This window comes from Helicoverpa armigera, chromosome 22, assembly GCF_030705265.1.
Source record: "Helicoverpa armigera isolate CAAS_96S chromosome 22, ASM3070526v1, whole genome shotgun sequence".
In the NCBI taxonomy this organism is placed as follows: Eukaryota; Metazoa; Arthropoda; class Insecta; order Lepidoptera; family Noctuidae; genus Helicoverpa; species Helicoverpa armigera.
In genome coordinates this window covers 243,800-261,293 of record NC_087141.1, presented here as the reverse complement: position 1 = coordinate 261,293, position 17,494 = coordinate 243,800, and the positions used below count along the sequence as shown (strand labels likewise).

At 38.0% G+C, this 17,494-nt stretch overlaps 2 protein-coding genes across 3 annotated transcripts; both read left to right on the top strand.

Moving 5' to 3' along the window:
• The first annotated feature begins 2,452 nt into the window (after positions 1-2,452).
• Positions 2,453-4,837, top strand: LOC110371724 (uncharacterized). The gene is made up of 7 exons (XM_049843173.2): positions 2,453-2,622; positions 2,949-3,068; positions 3,170-3,352; positions 3,654-3,716; positions 3,914-3,967; positions 4,260-4,459; positions 4,677-4,837. Exons 1-7 carry the CDS (start codon positions 2,535-2,537, stop codon positions 4,818-4,820), a joined length of 852 nt encoding a protein of 283 aa, XP_049699130.2. The 5' UTR covers positions 2,453-2,534; the 3' UTR covers positions 4,821-4,837.
• A 4,686-nt stretch (positions 4,838-9,523) lies between these two features.
• LOC126055727 (uncharacterized) lies at positions 9,524-15,685 on the top strand. 2 transcript variants are annotated; one of them, XM_064040388.1, is made up of 3 exons: positions 9,524-9,867; positions 10,413-11,738; positions 15,150-15,685. In XM_064040388.1, the coding sequence occupies exons 2-3, from the start codon at positions 10,425-10,427 to the stop codon at positions 15,474-15,476; spliced, it is 1,641 nt and encodes a 546-aa protein (XP_063896458.1). In that variant the 5' UTR covers positions 9,524-9,867; positions 10,413-10,424; the 3' UTR covers positions 15,477-15,685. The 2 variants fall into 2 exon arrangements, with proteins under 2 accessions (XP_063896458.1, XP_063896457.1); XM_064040387.1 differs by lacking the exon at positions 9,524-9,867 and having other exon boundaries at positions 9,900-11,738.
• The last annotated feature ends 1,809 nt before the right edge of the window (positions 15,686-17,494 follow it).

The window sequence follows — 17,494 nt, the reverse complement described above, 5'->3', positions numbered from 1 at the left end:
GGAAGGGCAGGTTTTCCTATATAATAAACATTCTAGGATATCAAACGAATAGTTCGCCTCACCATTACTAAAACAGTGAATAAAAACTCCGTTATAAGCCAATATGTCCCAAAGCCTCTAACTTTTTGCTGCAAAAGGGTCTGACCCGAAATAGAGGGTCCATAATTTAGTCTGATTAAGTGGTACACATCGTAATATTAATAAAATTGACTTGTTTCGGTGCTCCTTACCAAGGATAAGAAAATTGATTACAAGCGGAGCAAGATTTATAGGGAAATGGATATTAGCAAATTATGATCGATGACTCGAAGGGGTTTATGTACGACGGCTATGTGGCGTTATCTGAGATTGATATGTTGAGATATTTTGCTGCTTTCAAGGTTATTTGGAATTTGTGGAAGCTGTCGGATTTGAAACAGGATTAACTTATTAGGACCCTAATTCTGAAAGTTATGTATTTCGAGTAAACATAATTTGCACATTACGGAAATTCGTCGTTAGGATGAATAATAAAGAGTTTTTAAATGTTATTATTTGGATGTTCTCTAAAAATGAACCTGATCTGATCTGTTCATCATTCTGTAATTCACAAAACATAATTATACTGAAATAGCAAGTCAATGGACTTAAAATGTCATTACGCTCAAGTTTCATTTTTTATACTTATGTAAACACATAGATACATACGATGACGCACCATCTACATGCGATGTTGTGATTACTTACTTTGTACGTTTATCCTGAAATTCAGCATCACACGCATTTTCTTTTAAAAGAGAACAACGACTTTAAATGCGATATTTACAGACATGCTTGTTTATTGGTTCATGTAGTCTGTGAATAGCTAAAGGCCAAGATCTTAGTATTACAAAAATATAGTCACCTATTTACGAAACTTAACACACACAATCGCACAAGAACTCTTTAACCAGAGTTTCATAAAAAGGTATAAATATCCCTCAAATAATGACCAAAAATATGAAGCTATTTGATACGGGACGAACATGGTGTTCTGATGAGGGTGTAAATATTATAGCTTGGACATGGGGCTGCCCCCAGGGGGTGAAACGGAGGGTAAAATGATGGTGTCGAAAATATGCACAATCCGGATAATTATAAAGATTCGTGTTTGTAATAATATAGCCGTTTTTGATCATTAATGTAAAGAAAGGAGACATTGTTTTTAATACTCATATTGTCACTTACAATTAGTGTTTAGTCATTTTAAATAAATATAAATGATCTTTGAAATAACCACAACAACTACAATCAAACGGCTAAGCAACATACGTAATTATTTATTTGTACAAAACCTACCAGTTTTTTTCCATTCAGCCCTGGCTAGACCCTATAGTCCCCTACGAGCTATCAATTAAGTAGATAATCGGAAAGTGTGGAAATAAATTAAATATCTGTTTAGCGGATGTAATGTATTTCCCCAAGGACTTTAAGGTCAATCAGAGAATAAGGTGTTTCTAAGTAAATAAAAATTATATAAGTACCTATATTATAGCGGCCTTAACCCGATTTCAGGACAAACTGGTTTAGCCTAGGCCAAACTAGTTGATCCAGACACAAATACGGACACTCTAGAATAAAATATTTTGGCTCAGTTTTAACCAATTTAACAAACCAAATCTCCGTTTCATAAATTCTAAGTTTTCCTGTTACTAATGCAGCTGAATCATTTTGGTATGCATTAATTTGCCGAAACATGACGACCATGAAACCGCAGCACTTATATAATAGATACATAACTGTATGATTCACAGGAAAATTGCCATGTAAAACAGTTTCTATACCGTTATATCCAAACTAATATTATAAATGCGAAAGTAACTCTGTCTGTCTGTCTGTCTGTCTGTCTGTCTGTCTGTCTGTCTGTCTTTTCTTCACGCCTAAACTACTGAACCGATTTGTGTGAAATTTGGTACAGACATAGTTTGAAACTTGAGAAAGGACATAGGATAGTTTTTATTACAAAAAAAATAAAAATAAAATTATTCCGGACATATAGCGCCATCTATTGGTCAAATCAAAAATCTGCTGGTAGTCACTATTCCACGCGAACGAAGTTGCGGGCAAAAGCTAGTATATCTATAAGGGTTTTGATGTCTGTATGTTTGTTACGCTTGCAGCCAAAAACTCGGTGACGGATTTTGATGAAACTTTACAATAATATATGTATCTTGTAGATGAAAATAACATACATCTTAGTACATGATTTTTACTCATGTGGACGTGGTTTTAACCTCGTCATCTATTTATATCTGAACTGATTCTCGCACTTAGGTAATAGGACCTTGAACTATGTATCTTTATAGTAATTTTTGTGCAAATTGTTTCAGCAGTTAACTGTGCAAGCGTGACAGAAACATACAAAAACTATCAGATTTATAGTATTACTGCAATGAGGATACAAATAAGGAAGGATACAATATTTATTGTACAAACCAACATGATATTTGGTATGTTTTCGTTCAGTTGCAAACTTGTGCTTGTAAAGTCATTAAAAGTGAATATCAGTGAATATAATGTGGGCTGTTTTGAAGATAATAATTGTCACTTTTCTTTCGTTGGATTCGACTACTTGGGCTTTAGAAATATCACTGTTTAAAGCAGGTATTCTGTTTATACATTGTCATGATAATTCAACTTTATTTCCATACTATTTAAATTATATTGTTACGTTTACCACTAGTACCTATATATATCTGCTTCTTTATCTGTCAAAGCTGTGACTATGTATACAGAGGTGTCTTATAGAATGTAATATTCTTTAATTTGGATTTTTTTAAGAACATTTTAAAACTACAGCTTCATTAGAAAATTAAAAATTAAGATTTTGAAGTGCAAGGAATTTTGAAGTACGGAAATTACAATAGGTATATGTACTTGATAACTGTTTTACGATAACAGACTTGTTACTGTAAACGCATTTTTTGCAGATGGTACCGATTCAAGAGATTTTTATGATACGTATCAGTTTCATTTTTACAAGGAAGCCCACTTAAAAATGAATATAAATGTAAAGTATTTAGCACCGGGATTGGATACTGAATTTTTAAGTAAGTTTAAAAAAAAAAATCTAATTAAATATGTTAATGATTTCCAGATTATTTGCCTAAGTTAGTTAAGTAATAATTTAAACTTTGTTTTTACATTTCAGCCAATAATTGGAATAATCCTGTTTCCTATCCACAAACAAATCCCAAGATAAACCATTCTTTAAAACATCAAAGTACATATAATGTTACGTTGAAAATATGTACTAAAAAAACATCATACTGCATATGGAAAACAATTGTTAAAGGAGAACGAGTTAAAGATTCATATGCATTATCAGGCGATGGTAATTTGTTCATATACTATGTGAGTCGTTATGAAGCATGCGGGAACTATGTATGTACTGACTAATGGCATTGTAGTATGCAGATTTTTAAAAAAACCCGAATATGAGCTTTAACGACAGGCTATAAAGTCTAAAGTTTGACTTTAATTAGATTTGTGTGATGTTTCTTTGTTTTAAAGCAAAACTATGTTGTGATAAAACGTAAAGACGATGATCTGACCACCACAATATGTGACATTTAACTATACCAAGAAAGTCATTACAAAATGTTATGTATTTTTTAATAATTCATGAATTTCAGATGATCGTTGTTTAAACGAAGACCCGTGCAGCATTGTGGTGAATTTATTTAATATTACAACAGGTAAGAAATATGTCCATATTCTCTAGGACCTTTTTGACAAATTAACAGTACCTACTCTATTAAATTTTTCTTCTAAGCTATAATTATAACTACATTTTTCATAAACCATTAATATGGATAAGACATTGAATATTTTACCCAGTTGACCTAAAATACGAGTAAAATAAGGCAAATAATATAAATATTGTGTGTTGCAGAATACATAAAACAAGAAGCTTCGAGACCCACTGGTACACCTAAACCTACTTCTAGTAAGTATTTCAAACTGTCATTCTCTTCGAGTAGTCATCAGAAACTTTTGACTGACTAATGGAGATCAAAAAGGTGATCATGACCTGGAACATATAGGGCTCCCGAAAAAATGTGAATGGGTTCTATTTAATCTTTTTGGAAACCATTTGAAACACTTTTTTATTCCACGCAAAATCAAAGTCCTGACCTTGTTATATTTAATACGTTTTATGTAAATATGGGTTTAGTTTATTTTAGATTCATTAAATATGTAAATACTATAATAAAAAAACATTTGTATATTTTTCACAGCTACGAGTATTACATATACCTCTACAGTTATCCCGGATACCCTTCAACCAATGGAATGTAGTAGCGGAATTCAAACTTCTACTGTGATATACATCGCAGTGGCTATGATATGTCTTGTGATATTGCTTGCTATAATATACGTGAAAAAACATCGCTGCCAGAATTCGAGGCCAGTCCCACCCGTGAATTTTCAAAATTCTGTAAGTTCTCAAACTGTTACAATGTCACTAATGGTACCATTCCGATATAGGCGTTTAACGCGTCATAATTACTTTGATTGGTCACACGTTGGCCACGGTCTGTGAGAAGTAATGGGTTGCGGGACGCGAGCTGCTGTTTTCTTGTGTCGGAAGGGTACCTCTAGAAAATACAGCTAAAATGACAAAGTTTCATAACATGGTTTATTTTGCTTTCCAGTCTTCTCCAAACCAAGTCCTGTATGCTGAACTTAACCTGCCGCCCGCGCCGACAGACAAGCCACCAGCGAGCACTTGTGAAGAATCACCTTACACGGAAATAATTGGGGTGTTGAAACCAAAGCCTGAGGTTTCAAAGAAATAAAACTTATAGTATACCTACATCGTGAAACTTTTCTTTTTATCCGTGTGTGTCAGATGGAGGATTATGCTTTTGCGTGAATTGATTTTTATAACTTTATAAATATTTCACTCTATAATTATTATCATAATTGCCTCGTTCCTGGAAGGCTGTCAAAAGATAGTGAAAAATATTTAAAAATAACCGCCCAAGTGCGAGTCGGACTCGTACACCAAGGGTTCCGTACCATTATTTATAAAATGGACAAAAAAATTACATTTGTTCTACGAGAGCCCCCCAAAAAGATTTATTATATTCTAGTTTTCAGTATTTGTTGTTATAGCGGCAACAAATACAGCAAATACAGCCTGGTGACAGAAGGACGGACGGACGGACGGACCGACAGAGGAGCGAAAACAATAGGGTTCCGTTTTACCCTTTGGGTACGGAACCCTAATGACTGCCTCAACTAAGTCCTAGACACATTATTTGTCACATCAGCTAAGTACGAGTTACATTGTAACTTCTTCAAATGTAACTGCAAAACAAATATTAATATCCGTCATGGCACGTCTTACGACCCCCGGCCGTATTCCCGACATTAGCCGACAAGTCCCAGCTGAACATTCCCGAACATTCTGGAACATTCCGCTTTCGGCTCAACAAGATAAAGTGGCCAAAATAAAAATCTTTCGCAGTTGTCAAATGAGGGTAGTTTGTCAGCCGGCAGAAACACGGTTCCGTATATGTCATTACGGGACAACGAATTGGGAATATTATTAAAAGTCGCGACTAACAGTCAGTACAATTTGTTACTTATTTTTAGAAGCTTTTTTACTTAGAGTTTGGGCGAACTACATTTTTTCTGTTGTTCAGGACTTAAGGCTTTAGTATTTTCTTGCTTCTTTTTATTTACCTCTGTTATTTTGAGAGCTTGAATGTTTAATACGGAATCCATTTTATGAACGAATATTATTTAGACGCCGCATGTTCACTACACCTGAAGGGACTTAGGTATTTTTTTAAGGCTAACAACATACTTGCGACTTTTCTGGTGGCTGGTATTACTAAACATACTATGAGCTTAGAAATAATGTACCATTTCAATTGCCATCTATTAAAGCACTTTCATTTCTTTTCATGTTTCTTTCTTCCATAACAACACCAATGCGTTGGCTAAGTAGCTGTATCATTACTAGGAATGGCTCGAAAAAGTAAAATCAATCTGCCAAAATTGAAAAGCGTTGTAAAAAGAGCTCGTATATAAATATTGTGTCTTCGCACAGAGCTGACGAGGCCACTTATATGTTTAAAATCAGCGTGTTTGTGCATCGCGCTGAAAGAGCGCTGATTAAAGGGCTCAGCCGGACAGTCGCCGTGTGACCGCAGCCTACCGCATCGTCATATCTGGTGCTTGGATTCGAGAAATGTGGAATGGACAAGTAAAAAGATGGATTAAAAAAAAGTACATAGCTAAATTATGATTCATAAAGAGGGAATATGTTTGTTGTTATCCAAAATGCTCCGAATCTACTAAATCGAATCTTTCACTGTTGGAAAGAACACTCTTCCCGAGTAACTTAGGCTATTTTTTATTCCGGCACAGGCCGTAGTTCAAACGGGACGGGGCGGAAAACATTGGAAAACCGAGTAGTTTTCAATTGCAATTCATAATTTTCACTCTTTTCTATGATGAATGCCCGAGTAAGTAGTATTCACTGCACCCCAAAATCTAATACAAAAAGCCAAAGCAATAAGTAACTTAATATCTTCCTAACGCCAAATTGTATTTTATTTTTATTTACCACATTTTTTCTATATGAACAAACACAAAACACAACCCCTCGTTATTCAGCAGTTCGTTAAAAAATACGTATTGACTTGGCGGCCTATTTTTATGACAAATTCGAGGTGACGTTTACAGAATGTCCTTTTGGTGGGACATATGAATAAAATATGATGTGGGTCAAATATACTCGTTCATCCAATTGACCATTCTTAACTAGATTGTGACGAATACTCATAGGATAACTGTGACCAGTATGTTGGAAGTTTATAAAGGTGTTTTTAAGCTCTTTAGTAAACAAAACGGGTTTTTTCAATAGTTTTATAAATTGAGTGTAACACTTTTCGCCTTACAAGAGTAATGTAGATGTAAATAAATACATCCGTATTTCACATTCAACCTACCTACGATGGAAGCCGGTGACCTGCTTTTTTTGCAATAAATATTACACCATAATATTACGGGGGTATATAATCAAATCTGCAATTTGGAGGTCGTGTGGCGTAACAGACCCTCCCAGGGGGCTCATAATTTACCGCTTGTGGCATTTTTAGGGCGAGTTATAACTGGTTCCAACCGGTTCCAACTGGAAGCGACGCGAAAAGATGAGGCCGCCTGATCTTTTCCTTAAGATTTGATATAAATCTCCCCGCGATTGTTCGCGGGCTTACCATGTAAACGGATTTGAGTTATAACCCTTTTCTTATTTATTACTTTTGACCATTGTGTTTGCTCAGTTTTGGGTCGAATCGTGGTTTGCGTTACTTGCATACTCTGCTGTTTGAAGATAAAATTCTAAAAAATAATATTCTATGGATTTAAGTGAAGAACGCGTAATCTGTACCGCTTATTATTTCGTAAAATACATATTTATGTGTACTACAAAACACTGGAGTTACATAATCATGTTCCATTGTTTTCAGTGCTTATTTCTCAGGTAAAACCACAACTCTAAGCTAGCTCATCATAAAATGATACTTTCTGTACCGCATTCGTTAATCCTCTCTTAGTGCGAACTACGCTTTCCCAGAACTAAGCAGATTATTTAGTTTTTTTCTCCTCTCTCGTATTTCTCTTTCCATATGTGTATTTTGATGTCAATAATGTGGTTTTGTTCTTGCATCACATCATAATCCCTCTGGTGCAGTCTATCCGCGTTGTATGGGACAACTTGACGCACTTGGGTAACTAATGTGTCAAAGGTCGAAACTGTCTCCATAAGTAGTCTTTGTACTTAGCCACGAAGCCAACTTACATATATATTTATTTTCCAGTCTTTTTCACAGTTTCATGTATACAAGGAGGATCTTCCAAAATTACAAAATTAACAAGAGTAAAGTTGTGTTTATCCGTGTCCACATGTTATCTAGTCTAAGCGGGTGTATCGAAACAATAGCATTGCAAGCAGCGCTGTGGCTGCACCACTGACTGTCACGTTTGTGCATTTATTATATTCAAGAACATTACTGTATTTCGGTTATTTACCATTTCTTTTTATATTAATGCCACGTCAATACTGCGAACCTATGGATTTGCATGAAAATATAATTCTCATAGGATTGTTACATAAATGTCCACTCGGTTTTTTGAAGTACAGAATGTTTACGAGTGCCTGTCTATTTACAAAATTACTTGGAACTTCAAGATAAGAACTTACTAAACAATTAAGTAACTACAAATTAGGATTTCTTATCAACGATTGTAATTTGAAGTGGTTTTTAACCTTTTATGCTGTAAGTGAAATGTTCATTGTGAAAAAGTTCAAACTGCATTCCTATTAAGTTAATGAATCCGAAACAACCACCATAAATATGAAAGACCATAAACTATCAGCCAGAATGGAGTTATTGCAGCGCGCAGACAAAGCGGGTTATACAGATAATCTTCAGAATTCCCACTCGCAACAACAGTAAATCATATCTAGTTTCGTAAAATTTAGAAGTTTATTTATATTGTCACTGCTGTTTCTCTGATAAAATCCATATACAAGTTTACACAGCAAGGATTGATTAATCTCTATTCTTCCTTAGAGTAATTCCCTAAATAAGCGATTTCAAACTTTAAAGTCACCATGTTTTCTTATACACCCATGTATATCCAAGGATGTATTTATTGTAAACGACCAATTATTCATTTTACAAAATTCTTTAGTGTTTGCTTTCCGCTTGTTTACTTACTCAGTAGGAACATTTCTTGATACTGACCAGTGGCCGATTAGCCCGTTCGTCCCTACAGTACTTGCAACAGCCTTAAATATTTATGCGAAGATAGTCTTCTGCTAACAACTGCTTCGTGACACAAACCCCTCTCCCTGGCTAAACGCCAAGCTGTAATCAAACGACGCACGAGCATCACCAGGGCACTAATACAATACGCAATCATAATAAAATATTGCTAATTGTATTGCCACAATATACACAATAGGAAAATATCGTAATATGTAATATCTATTAAGAGACTCAATAGTCGTATTAGTATGGAAACAAAATAGCTTTGCCGGTTTTTGAGCGTAACTCATAATTTAAAAAATATCTGCCTAGCTTTTTTCTTGCTAAATGATAATGAGGCTAGTTTCCAGCTAGTATTTAACATGGAGTAACTGCGTGTATGTATGATCTCCTTAAATCAAGCTTTGCCTGGTTTGGTCCTTATCCATCATGTACATAGTTGCTTACGCCAGCATTTTCACCGCGTCTCGGGGCAACTACACCCGTATAAAAAGCAGCCTTCTCGATAAATAGGCCAATCTTACACTAGAAATAAAAATCGAATCGGCCCAATGGTTTCTGATCTTACCTGTTTCTGACCTGTAAATCATCAGCTTAAGAATATAGGTATGTCGGCGCACCTCAGCGAGCAACCGCGATGGCGACCGAAGGGAGTGCTGCGGAGGCCGGGGCGGGGGCTGCCCCGGCTGGCGAGCCCGCGGCCGCGCTCCCTTCACTTCTCCGCGACGCGCTTGACCACGGGCACTTACCTGTTTTCTTGGTTTTGTAATTTTAACGGCATTAAAAGCCTATGTAATACAGTCCGCACAACGTTTTATTTATGAAGTCCCGTTAGGGCTCCTACAGTTTGGTCCTTCGCTATAAATTAACGCCAGTCGTGTCGTTAAAATTCGTCGATTCTGCATCGTCATTTTCAACGGTCAACGGTCATCGCCGATGCCGCGTGGAACTTCAACGTGGCCACCGATCACGAAGACAAAGAAGTCGTACCCGTGCAGCGTGCTTCGCCTTATAAGGAGCTGAAGTCATTTACTGGGAGTATAAACTACTTATTTGAGTGAGTCGTTCCAATTTAGTTATTTTTTTCCAATTTTTTCTTGGTGAATAATCGTTTTTTTCCCATTTATTTCGTTGAGCAAGTACATTTCCCCATTCACAAGTGATTTATTGTCAATAGTGCTTTAACGTAGTGTTTATTTCGACGCTTCTTCATAATTGCATAATTTGTAGTATCATCTGTGCGCGCACGCCACTCACGCCACACAGGTGTTAACGTAACCTTGACCGATCTCAGTTATTAGAACCGGTCCCTTTTGTTTGCGCGCAGCTGTTTTTTCTATAAGAAGCTCATTAGTGGTACCTATCGCCTTACTGCAGTTAAACACGTGTGGTTTTTTGCTTTGTTAATTGCACTTCAAAATGGCGGACGCTTTAAAGACTTTACTTAGAAAACGTAGTTCATTAAAATCAAAGCTTACGATTTACAGCAACTATCTAAATTTAGTTAAAAGTAGTGCACATATATCTGAGATGCAACGATTAGACCTGCAGGAACGTTTTAATAAGTTCGATTCCTTACATAGCCAATTTGATGAATTGCAGACAGAAATCGAAATGCTTGCCGATGATGCTGAGACTGCGTTCGTGGAGCGTGAGGAGTTTGACCGCCAGTTCTTCAATCTGGTGGCACTCACGCGCAGCCTGCTCGGTTCTTCGGTCAACGGTGCGGGTTCTGAGGCGGGCTTCAAAGATGCTGACTCAGGTGCACATGTTTCTAATAGCTTTGTTCGTTTGCCAAAAATTGATTTGCCTCACTTTGACGGGAACTACCAATGCTGGCTCGAGTTCCGGGACACGTTTACGTCATTGATTCACAATAACGCTAGCATAAGCAACATAAATAAGTTCCATTACTTGCGTGCTTCTTTACAAGGTACTGCAGCCTCTTTAATTAAAAATATAGAATTTAGTAGTGATCATTATAAGATTGCTTGGGACTTGTTGTGTGAGCGGTACAACAATGAGTACCTGCTTGTGGCCAATCATTTGCAAGCTTTATTCTTTGATGTTAGGTCAATAAATAAGGAGTCTAGTGTTTCCATTAGAAATCTTGTTGACGTTATTAATAAAAATATTCGGGCACTAGCAAATTTAAAAAGGCCTACTCAGCATTGGGATGACATCATCATTTTTGTCATGGTCAAAAAGCTAGATTTAATCACAAGTCGTGAATGGGAGGAATACAGGAATAACAACATAGTAGGTTATCCAACAACTACTCAATTTTGTTCTTTTCTAAACAGGAAAGCAGACTGGTTGGAATCTGTGGAATGTAACTTTCAGGATAGTAATATTGTGGCCTTGAATAGTAACACTAATTTAAATAAACAAAGTAATAATTCAACTAAACAAAAACACTCAAATAAATCAAATAATAATTCTCATAAAAACAATAATAAATGTCCACTTTGCTCCCAAGTACATACGTTATATAAATGTGAATCTTTTAGAAGCTTATCTATAGAAAATCGCATACAAAAGGCAAAAGACTTAACTGTTTGTCTCAATTGCTTACGTATTGGGCATTCTGCTAATAACTGTAAGTTTTCAAATTGCAGATACTGCAAACTTAAGCACAATACGCTTTTGCATTTAGAAGCTAGTGAACCCAAACCACTTTCTAATCCTCTGCCTTCTGCACTTCTTTCTGTATCGCCAACTACTTCAGATGTTGCGCTTTCAGCTAATTCTATGCAGCTTGCTACTTCTTCGCATGTTTTCCTGTCCACAGCTTTGGTGAACGTGACCAGTGCGACGGGTAAGAAGTTCACTGCGCGCCTACTGCTGGACAACGGCAGTACGGCCAACTTTATCACGCAGAGTTTAGCGGAGCAACTGGGTTTGTCACAACGCGGTATGAGCACCAAGGTAACGGGTATTAACAATCATGTTTCCACCAGTACACAGTCTTGTCACCTTTCGATAGAGTCTTTATGCTGTGCCTTTACTGTAGACATCGATTGCCACGTTCTACCTGAGATCACAAAGGTCCTACCATCTTCGTTTGTAAATGTTAAACATTTATCCATACCTTCAGGCCTTACATTGGCAGACCCGAACTTTAACGTTCCGTCGGCTGTCGACATTCTAGTAGGGGCTGAAGTATTTTGGAATGTCATAGGGTCAAACACGATAGACTTAGGAAAAAATCTACCTAAATTGTGCGAAACTAAATTTGGATGGCTTGTATCTGGTAGTATTTCGCATCAATCTAGTTTTCTTTCCTCTGCGTCTACTCACTTTTGCCATCATTCCAGCGTCACTCCCGACTTAACTCAATTTTGGGAGCTTGACCAAGTCTCATCTAAGCATTCGCTCTCTCTTGAAGAGAGAATGTGCGAACAACATTTTGCAGAAACCACCGTCCGTAATAGTGATGGCGCGTTTGTTGTTAAAATGCCTTTTAAGGAAGATCCAAGCTCGCTAGGACATTCTTATGTTAATGCTAGGAATCGTTTCCTTTCCCTTGAGCGGCGATTTAAGCATGATCCTTCCTTCCACAGTAAATATAATGATTTCTTGCGTGAGTACGAGCGCTTAGGTCATATGACATTAGACACGGGCTGTACTCCTTCACCTGAAAATTCCAAGACACAATATTTCATTCCACATCATGGAGTCATTAGGGATTCTAGCACCACTACTAAACTACGCGTAGTCTTCGACGCATCAGCCCCTACAAGTACGGGAGTGTCGCTTAACGACATTCAGATGGTCGGTCCGGTAGTGCAAGACGATCTGTTTTCCATTTTAACACGTTTTCGTCAGCACAAGTACGTGGTCTCAGGTGACGTAGAGAAGATGTATAGAGGTATCCAGCTCAGTCCAGACCAGCGCTCTCTTCAAAAAATTATTTTTCGTTTTGATCCATCAGAACCTCTCAGATCTTACACATTAAATACAGTGACCTACGGTACTGCGTCTGCTCCTTATTTAGCCACCAAATGTTTGGTAAGTTTGGCCGATAACATTGAGGATAATCGGGTAAAGTGTGCCATACAGCGCGACTTCTACGTCGACGATTATTTAAGTGGCGGGAGCACCATATCTGACACTGTAGATGTAACAAAAGCAGTAAGATCAGTTCTTTCATCGGCTAAATTTAATTTACGAAAATGGCGATCAAATAACATAGAAATTTTAAAACAAATTAATTCAGAAGTAGTAAATAACAATGATAATAACACTCTTCAATTTTCTGAGCATGGTCTCAACCCAGCTCAATCTAAAACCCTAGGGCTTAATTGGGTTTGTGACTCTGATTCACTCACTTACACTATAAATATAACGTCTGCTAATAAAGTCACTAAACGTCACATCCTCTCTGTTATCAGTCAGATTTTCGACCCACTGGGCCTCGTAGGTCCGTGCGTTGTCGAGGCAAAAATACTAATGCAGCGTCTTTGGCTGAATAAATACGACTGGGATGATGCAGTATCGCTCGAGGTAAGGGACGCTTGGTCTTTGTTTGAGAGCACAATAACGGCGTTAAATTATTTAAAGATTCCTCGTTGCGTTTTGCATGAAGACTCCATTGCACACGAAGTACATGTTTTTACCGACGCATCCGAAAAGGCATACGGCGCTTGTGTGTACATTCGGTCATGTAATAGTGTTGGAGCCACAGGTGTACAACTTCTAGTTTCCCGAAACCGTGTTGCGCCCATTAAACCTACTACCATCCCGAGGCTTGAACTTTGTGGAGCGTTGTTGGGTGCAAGGCTGTGTACTAGGGTTCAGGAATCTCTCACCATCCCCATTTCCAAGTGTAGATTCTGGTGTGACTCCACTATAGTTTTGGGTTGGCTCTCTACTCCTTCTAACCAGTTAAAACCTTTTGTTAGAAATAGAGTAAATGAGATACAAGAGAGCACATGTGGTCATACCTGGAGCTACGTACCGTCGAAGGACAACCCGGCTGATCTTGTTTCTCGTGGTCTCCGGGCCGATATTATTAAGGAAACACCTCTGTGGTGGTCCGGACCTTCTTTTTTATTACGTAATGAAAGTGAATGGCCCACAATGCCAAACACTGAGAAGCATGATTTGCCGGAAGTAATGACTCATTTTAATATAAATAGTAACGATCATTCACATAATGTTCATCACACAGACGTAACCTCTCATTCATCTTTCATTCATAACTTGCTATTAAAGTATTCTAGCCTAACTAAAATTCAAAGAATATTTACATATATACAAAGGTTTATTTACAATTTAAAACACAAAAACAATAAGTTGTGTGGCAATCTTTCATTGTTAGAACTAGAAAATTCATTAAATGCAATTATTAAATTCTCACAGCAACAAATGTTCCCTGAAGAATATAAACTTTTAAAAATTAAACAAAATTGCCACAAAAGTAGATTACTTCCTTTGACGCCTTTCATTGATAATCACGGACTTATTCGCGTAGGCGGGAGGCTTGATAACTCCCCCTATGACTTCAACGTGAGGCACCCCATTCTTTTATGTAGTAAGCACATTCTTACCAAACTTATTTTTCAAATGCAACATTTAAAGTTTGCTCATGCTGGTCCACAGCTGTTACTGTCGCACATTCGACAATCTTATTGGCCGCTAGGTGGTAGAAGCTTGTCTAGATTTATTGTGAGTAAATGTCTTAAATGTTACAGGCATAAAGCTCAAAATGTGCAGCCTGTGATGGGTCAACTACCATCATCTAGAACAAATTTTGAGTTTCCTTTTTTAAATTCTTATGTTGACTATGCCGGGCCTGTATTGATAGCCGACCGCAAAGGACGTGGTTGCAAACTAACAAAGGCCTACATGTGCATCTTTGTTTGTTCGGCAGTAAAAGCAGTACATTTGGAGCTCGTCACAGATCTCACCACGGAGGCTTACATGGCCGCTCTAAATCGTTTCGTGGCGCGTCGAGGCAAGCCCCGAAGCATCACGTCCGATAACGGGACTAACTTCGTAGGCGCGTCTAATGAAATGACCAAATTTCTTAACGCATCAAATGTTGCATCGGAAATGGCGCAGGAGGGAATCGAATTTATTTTCACGCCTGCATACAGCCCTCATTTTAATTCACTTGCTGAAGCTGCTGTTAAATCTTGTAAGCACCACCTGAAAAGATTGCTTAGTCTTACACACTTCACTTTTGAGGAACTGTCGACTTGTCTCACTCACATAGAGGCAGTGTTGAATTCACGCCCTCTTACACCTCTTTCTTCGGACCCTAACGATTATTCAGCACTCACACCATCTCATTTCCTAATTGGACGACCACTCTTATCTGTACCATGCTCTCAGGTGACTGATGCCAACATCACGAGCCTGGATCGCTGGAAGAGGATCCAGTACATCAGACAGCACTTCTGGGGACGCTTCCATAATGAGTACACTTCTCTGCTGCAGGCCAAGTCAAAGTGGTTAAATTCCAGAGGCGAACTGAAACCAGGGTCCTTAGTCCTGATCAAGGACAAGACGACGCCACCGCTGCTCTGGTCCCTGGGTCGGGTCACTAAGACCTATCCCGGCGTCGACGGAGTCACGCGGGTGGCTGAGCTGAAGACGAGGAGGGGCACCATTCGTCGTGCCTTCAACTGCATCTGCCCGCTCCCTATCGAAGACTTTTGAAGAGCATCCTTCAACCCGGGGAGTATGTCGGCGCACCTCAGCGAGCAACCGCGATGGCGACCGAAGGGAGTGCTGCGGAGGCCGGGGCGGGGGCTGCCCCGGCTGGCGAGCCCGCGGCCGCGCTCCCTTCACTTCTCTCCGCGACGCGCTTGACCACGGGCACTTACCTGTTTTCTTGGTTTTGTAATTTTAACGGCATTAAAAGCCTATGTAATACAGTCCGCACAACGTTTTATTTATGAAGTCCCGTTAGGGCTCCTACAGGTATATCATTACATTTTGATGAAATCCACGTGTTCGTTTTTGAATACATAGTCAAAACACCGATACAAGTACCTAGCTACACCGGTCCTGTGAACTGTATCACAAACGCCATTGGCCACACAAATCACACTCCTGCGCTCATGAATATTAATGCTCTGCAAGTCTATTAGCCTACACTCGCCGCCCGGTGCCGCCTCACATATTTGTCGAGTGTTTGTTGTGTGTCATCCCTTGTAGTGTCTGTGTAAACGTGGGGATAGGTACAGTTTATCGTCTGACTAGCCTTTTCTCAACTATGTTGGGGTCGGGTTCCAGTATAATCGGATGAAGCTGAGTGTTGTATAAGGAGCAACTGCTTATCTGACCTCCTCAACTCAGTTACCCATGTGTGTATTAGTGTAATGGGTCAAAAATTTAAAAATTAATAAAAAATAATTTAAAGTGTTTTTTATAAAAGGTTGTCAATTAAGTGGTTTCGATAAAAAATTGCCTGTATTAAGTTATTGTTTTTAATGTTCATCAGCCAGTCCATAAGTGAATAACGAATCATAAATTTTCATCCATTTATTGATGTCACGTGCAAAGCCTAACCATTACATAAATGTTACCCATGATTATTAGTTAATTTGTTTGTTCATAAATTATGCTGTTAGTAATAATTATTTTCTAATTTACGCTTTGATGTCAGAATCGAATGGAGCGCCAAGCTTTCCAACTATTCACCTATGTAAAACTGTTGTTCACCGCAGGACGCGTATTTGAAAACGCAATATTCCAAAAATTCATGGTCTATTTCAGGCAAAACCGCAGGGAAAACCTGTTGTATCAATAAATTAGCGTGGAACGGATCGCCGGGGCGGTCCGCGAACAAAGCGACAAAATAACTCACGGCCGACGTCTGAAATGTGAAAAATTTAAATATTTTACAAAGAAAACTAGCTTTTTAGGGTTTTTTTCGCGAAATGGGATACTTTTGTTCGTATTGTAGTTGTTATTTATAGCGATAAGATGCGGGAGAATGTTCGCTACTTACTGTTGGACGACAGTAGTCGAGTCAAGGCTGAACAAAACAAATGTTTTATGGAGGGCTTGTACACAATTTTTACGAACTACAGTAAAAATGTACATCATTTTTATTTGTTTACGTAATGCTTATATAGGAATATTTAGGTAAAGTTCAGGTTTTGTGGTAGCGCTCCTCAAACTGGAAATATTATTATTATTCAGAACGCTGTAACCGAGTTAGTGTTTTATTTATTCTCCCAGATTGAAGCGAAGTTTTCATACCTGAGGCGCGCAAACAGTCACTAGAAAATAAATAAGATTAAAACTGCAGTCATGGTGCAGTTTTCAATTACATTTATGTAGTAAGAAATATTTTTTTGCACTGATCTTTCTCATTTCCAAATGTATATTTTCAATAGCATTGCAGGAGGTATCTTAGCTAAAAGCGTAAGCAATGCTGGGTAGATGATGATGTAATAAACTTCTATTCTATTCTATTCTAATATTTTAGCTGGACCTTAAAAATCAGCCTTTCTTATTAATACTAAATTCCTTAATCTTAGTACCATTTACAACCTTGGAAGTTTATCTCCCGTTTCTCGAAGTATTTCAATCATAGAAGTTGGCCTATCTGATGGTTATCAATGCGGTTGATAGTTTCAGTAATGTGCGGTGAACTTAACACAACATTGTGAACTCCAGTCAAAACGTTACGGTCAAGATAACCGAGGTTCAGAGGGTAAATGACC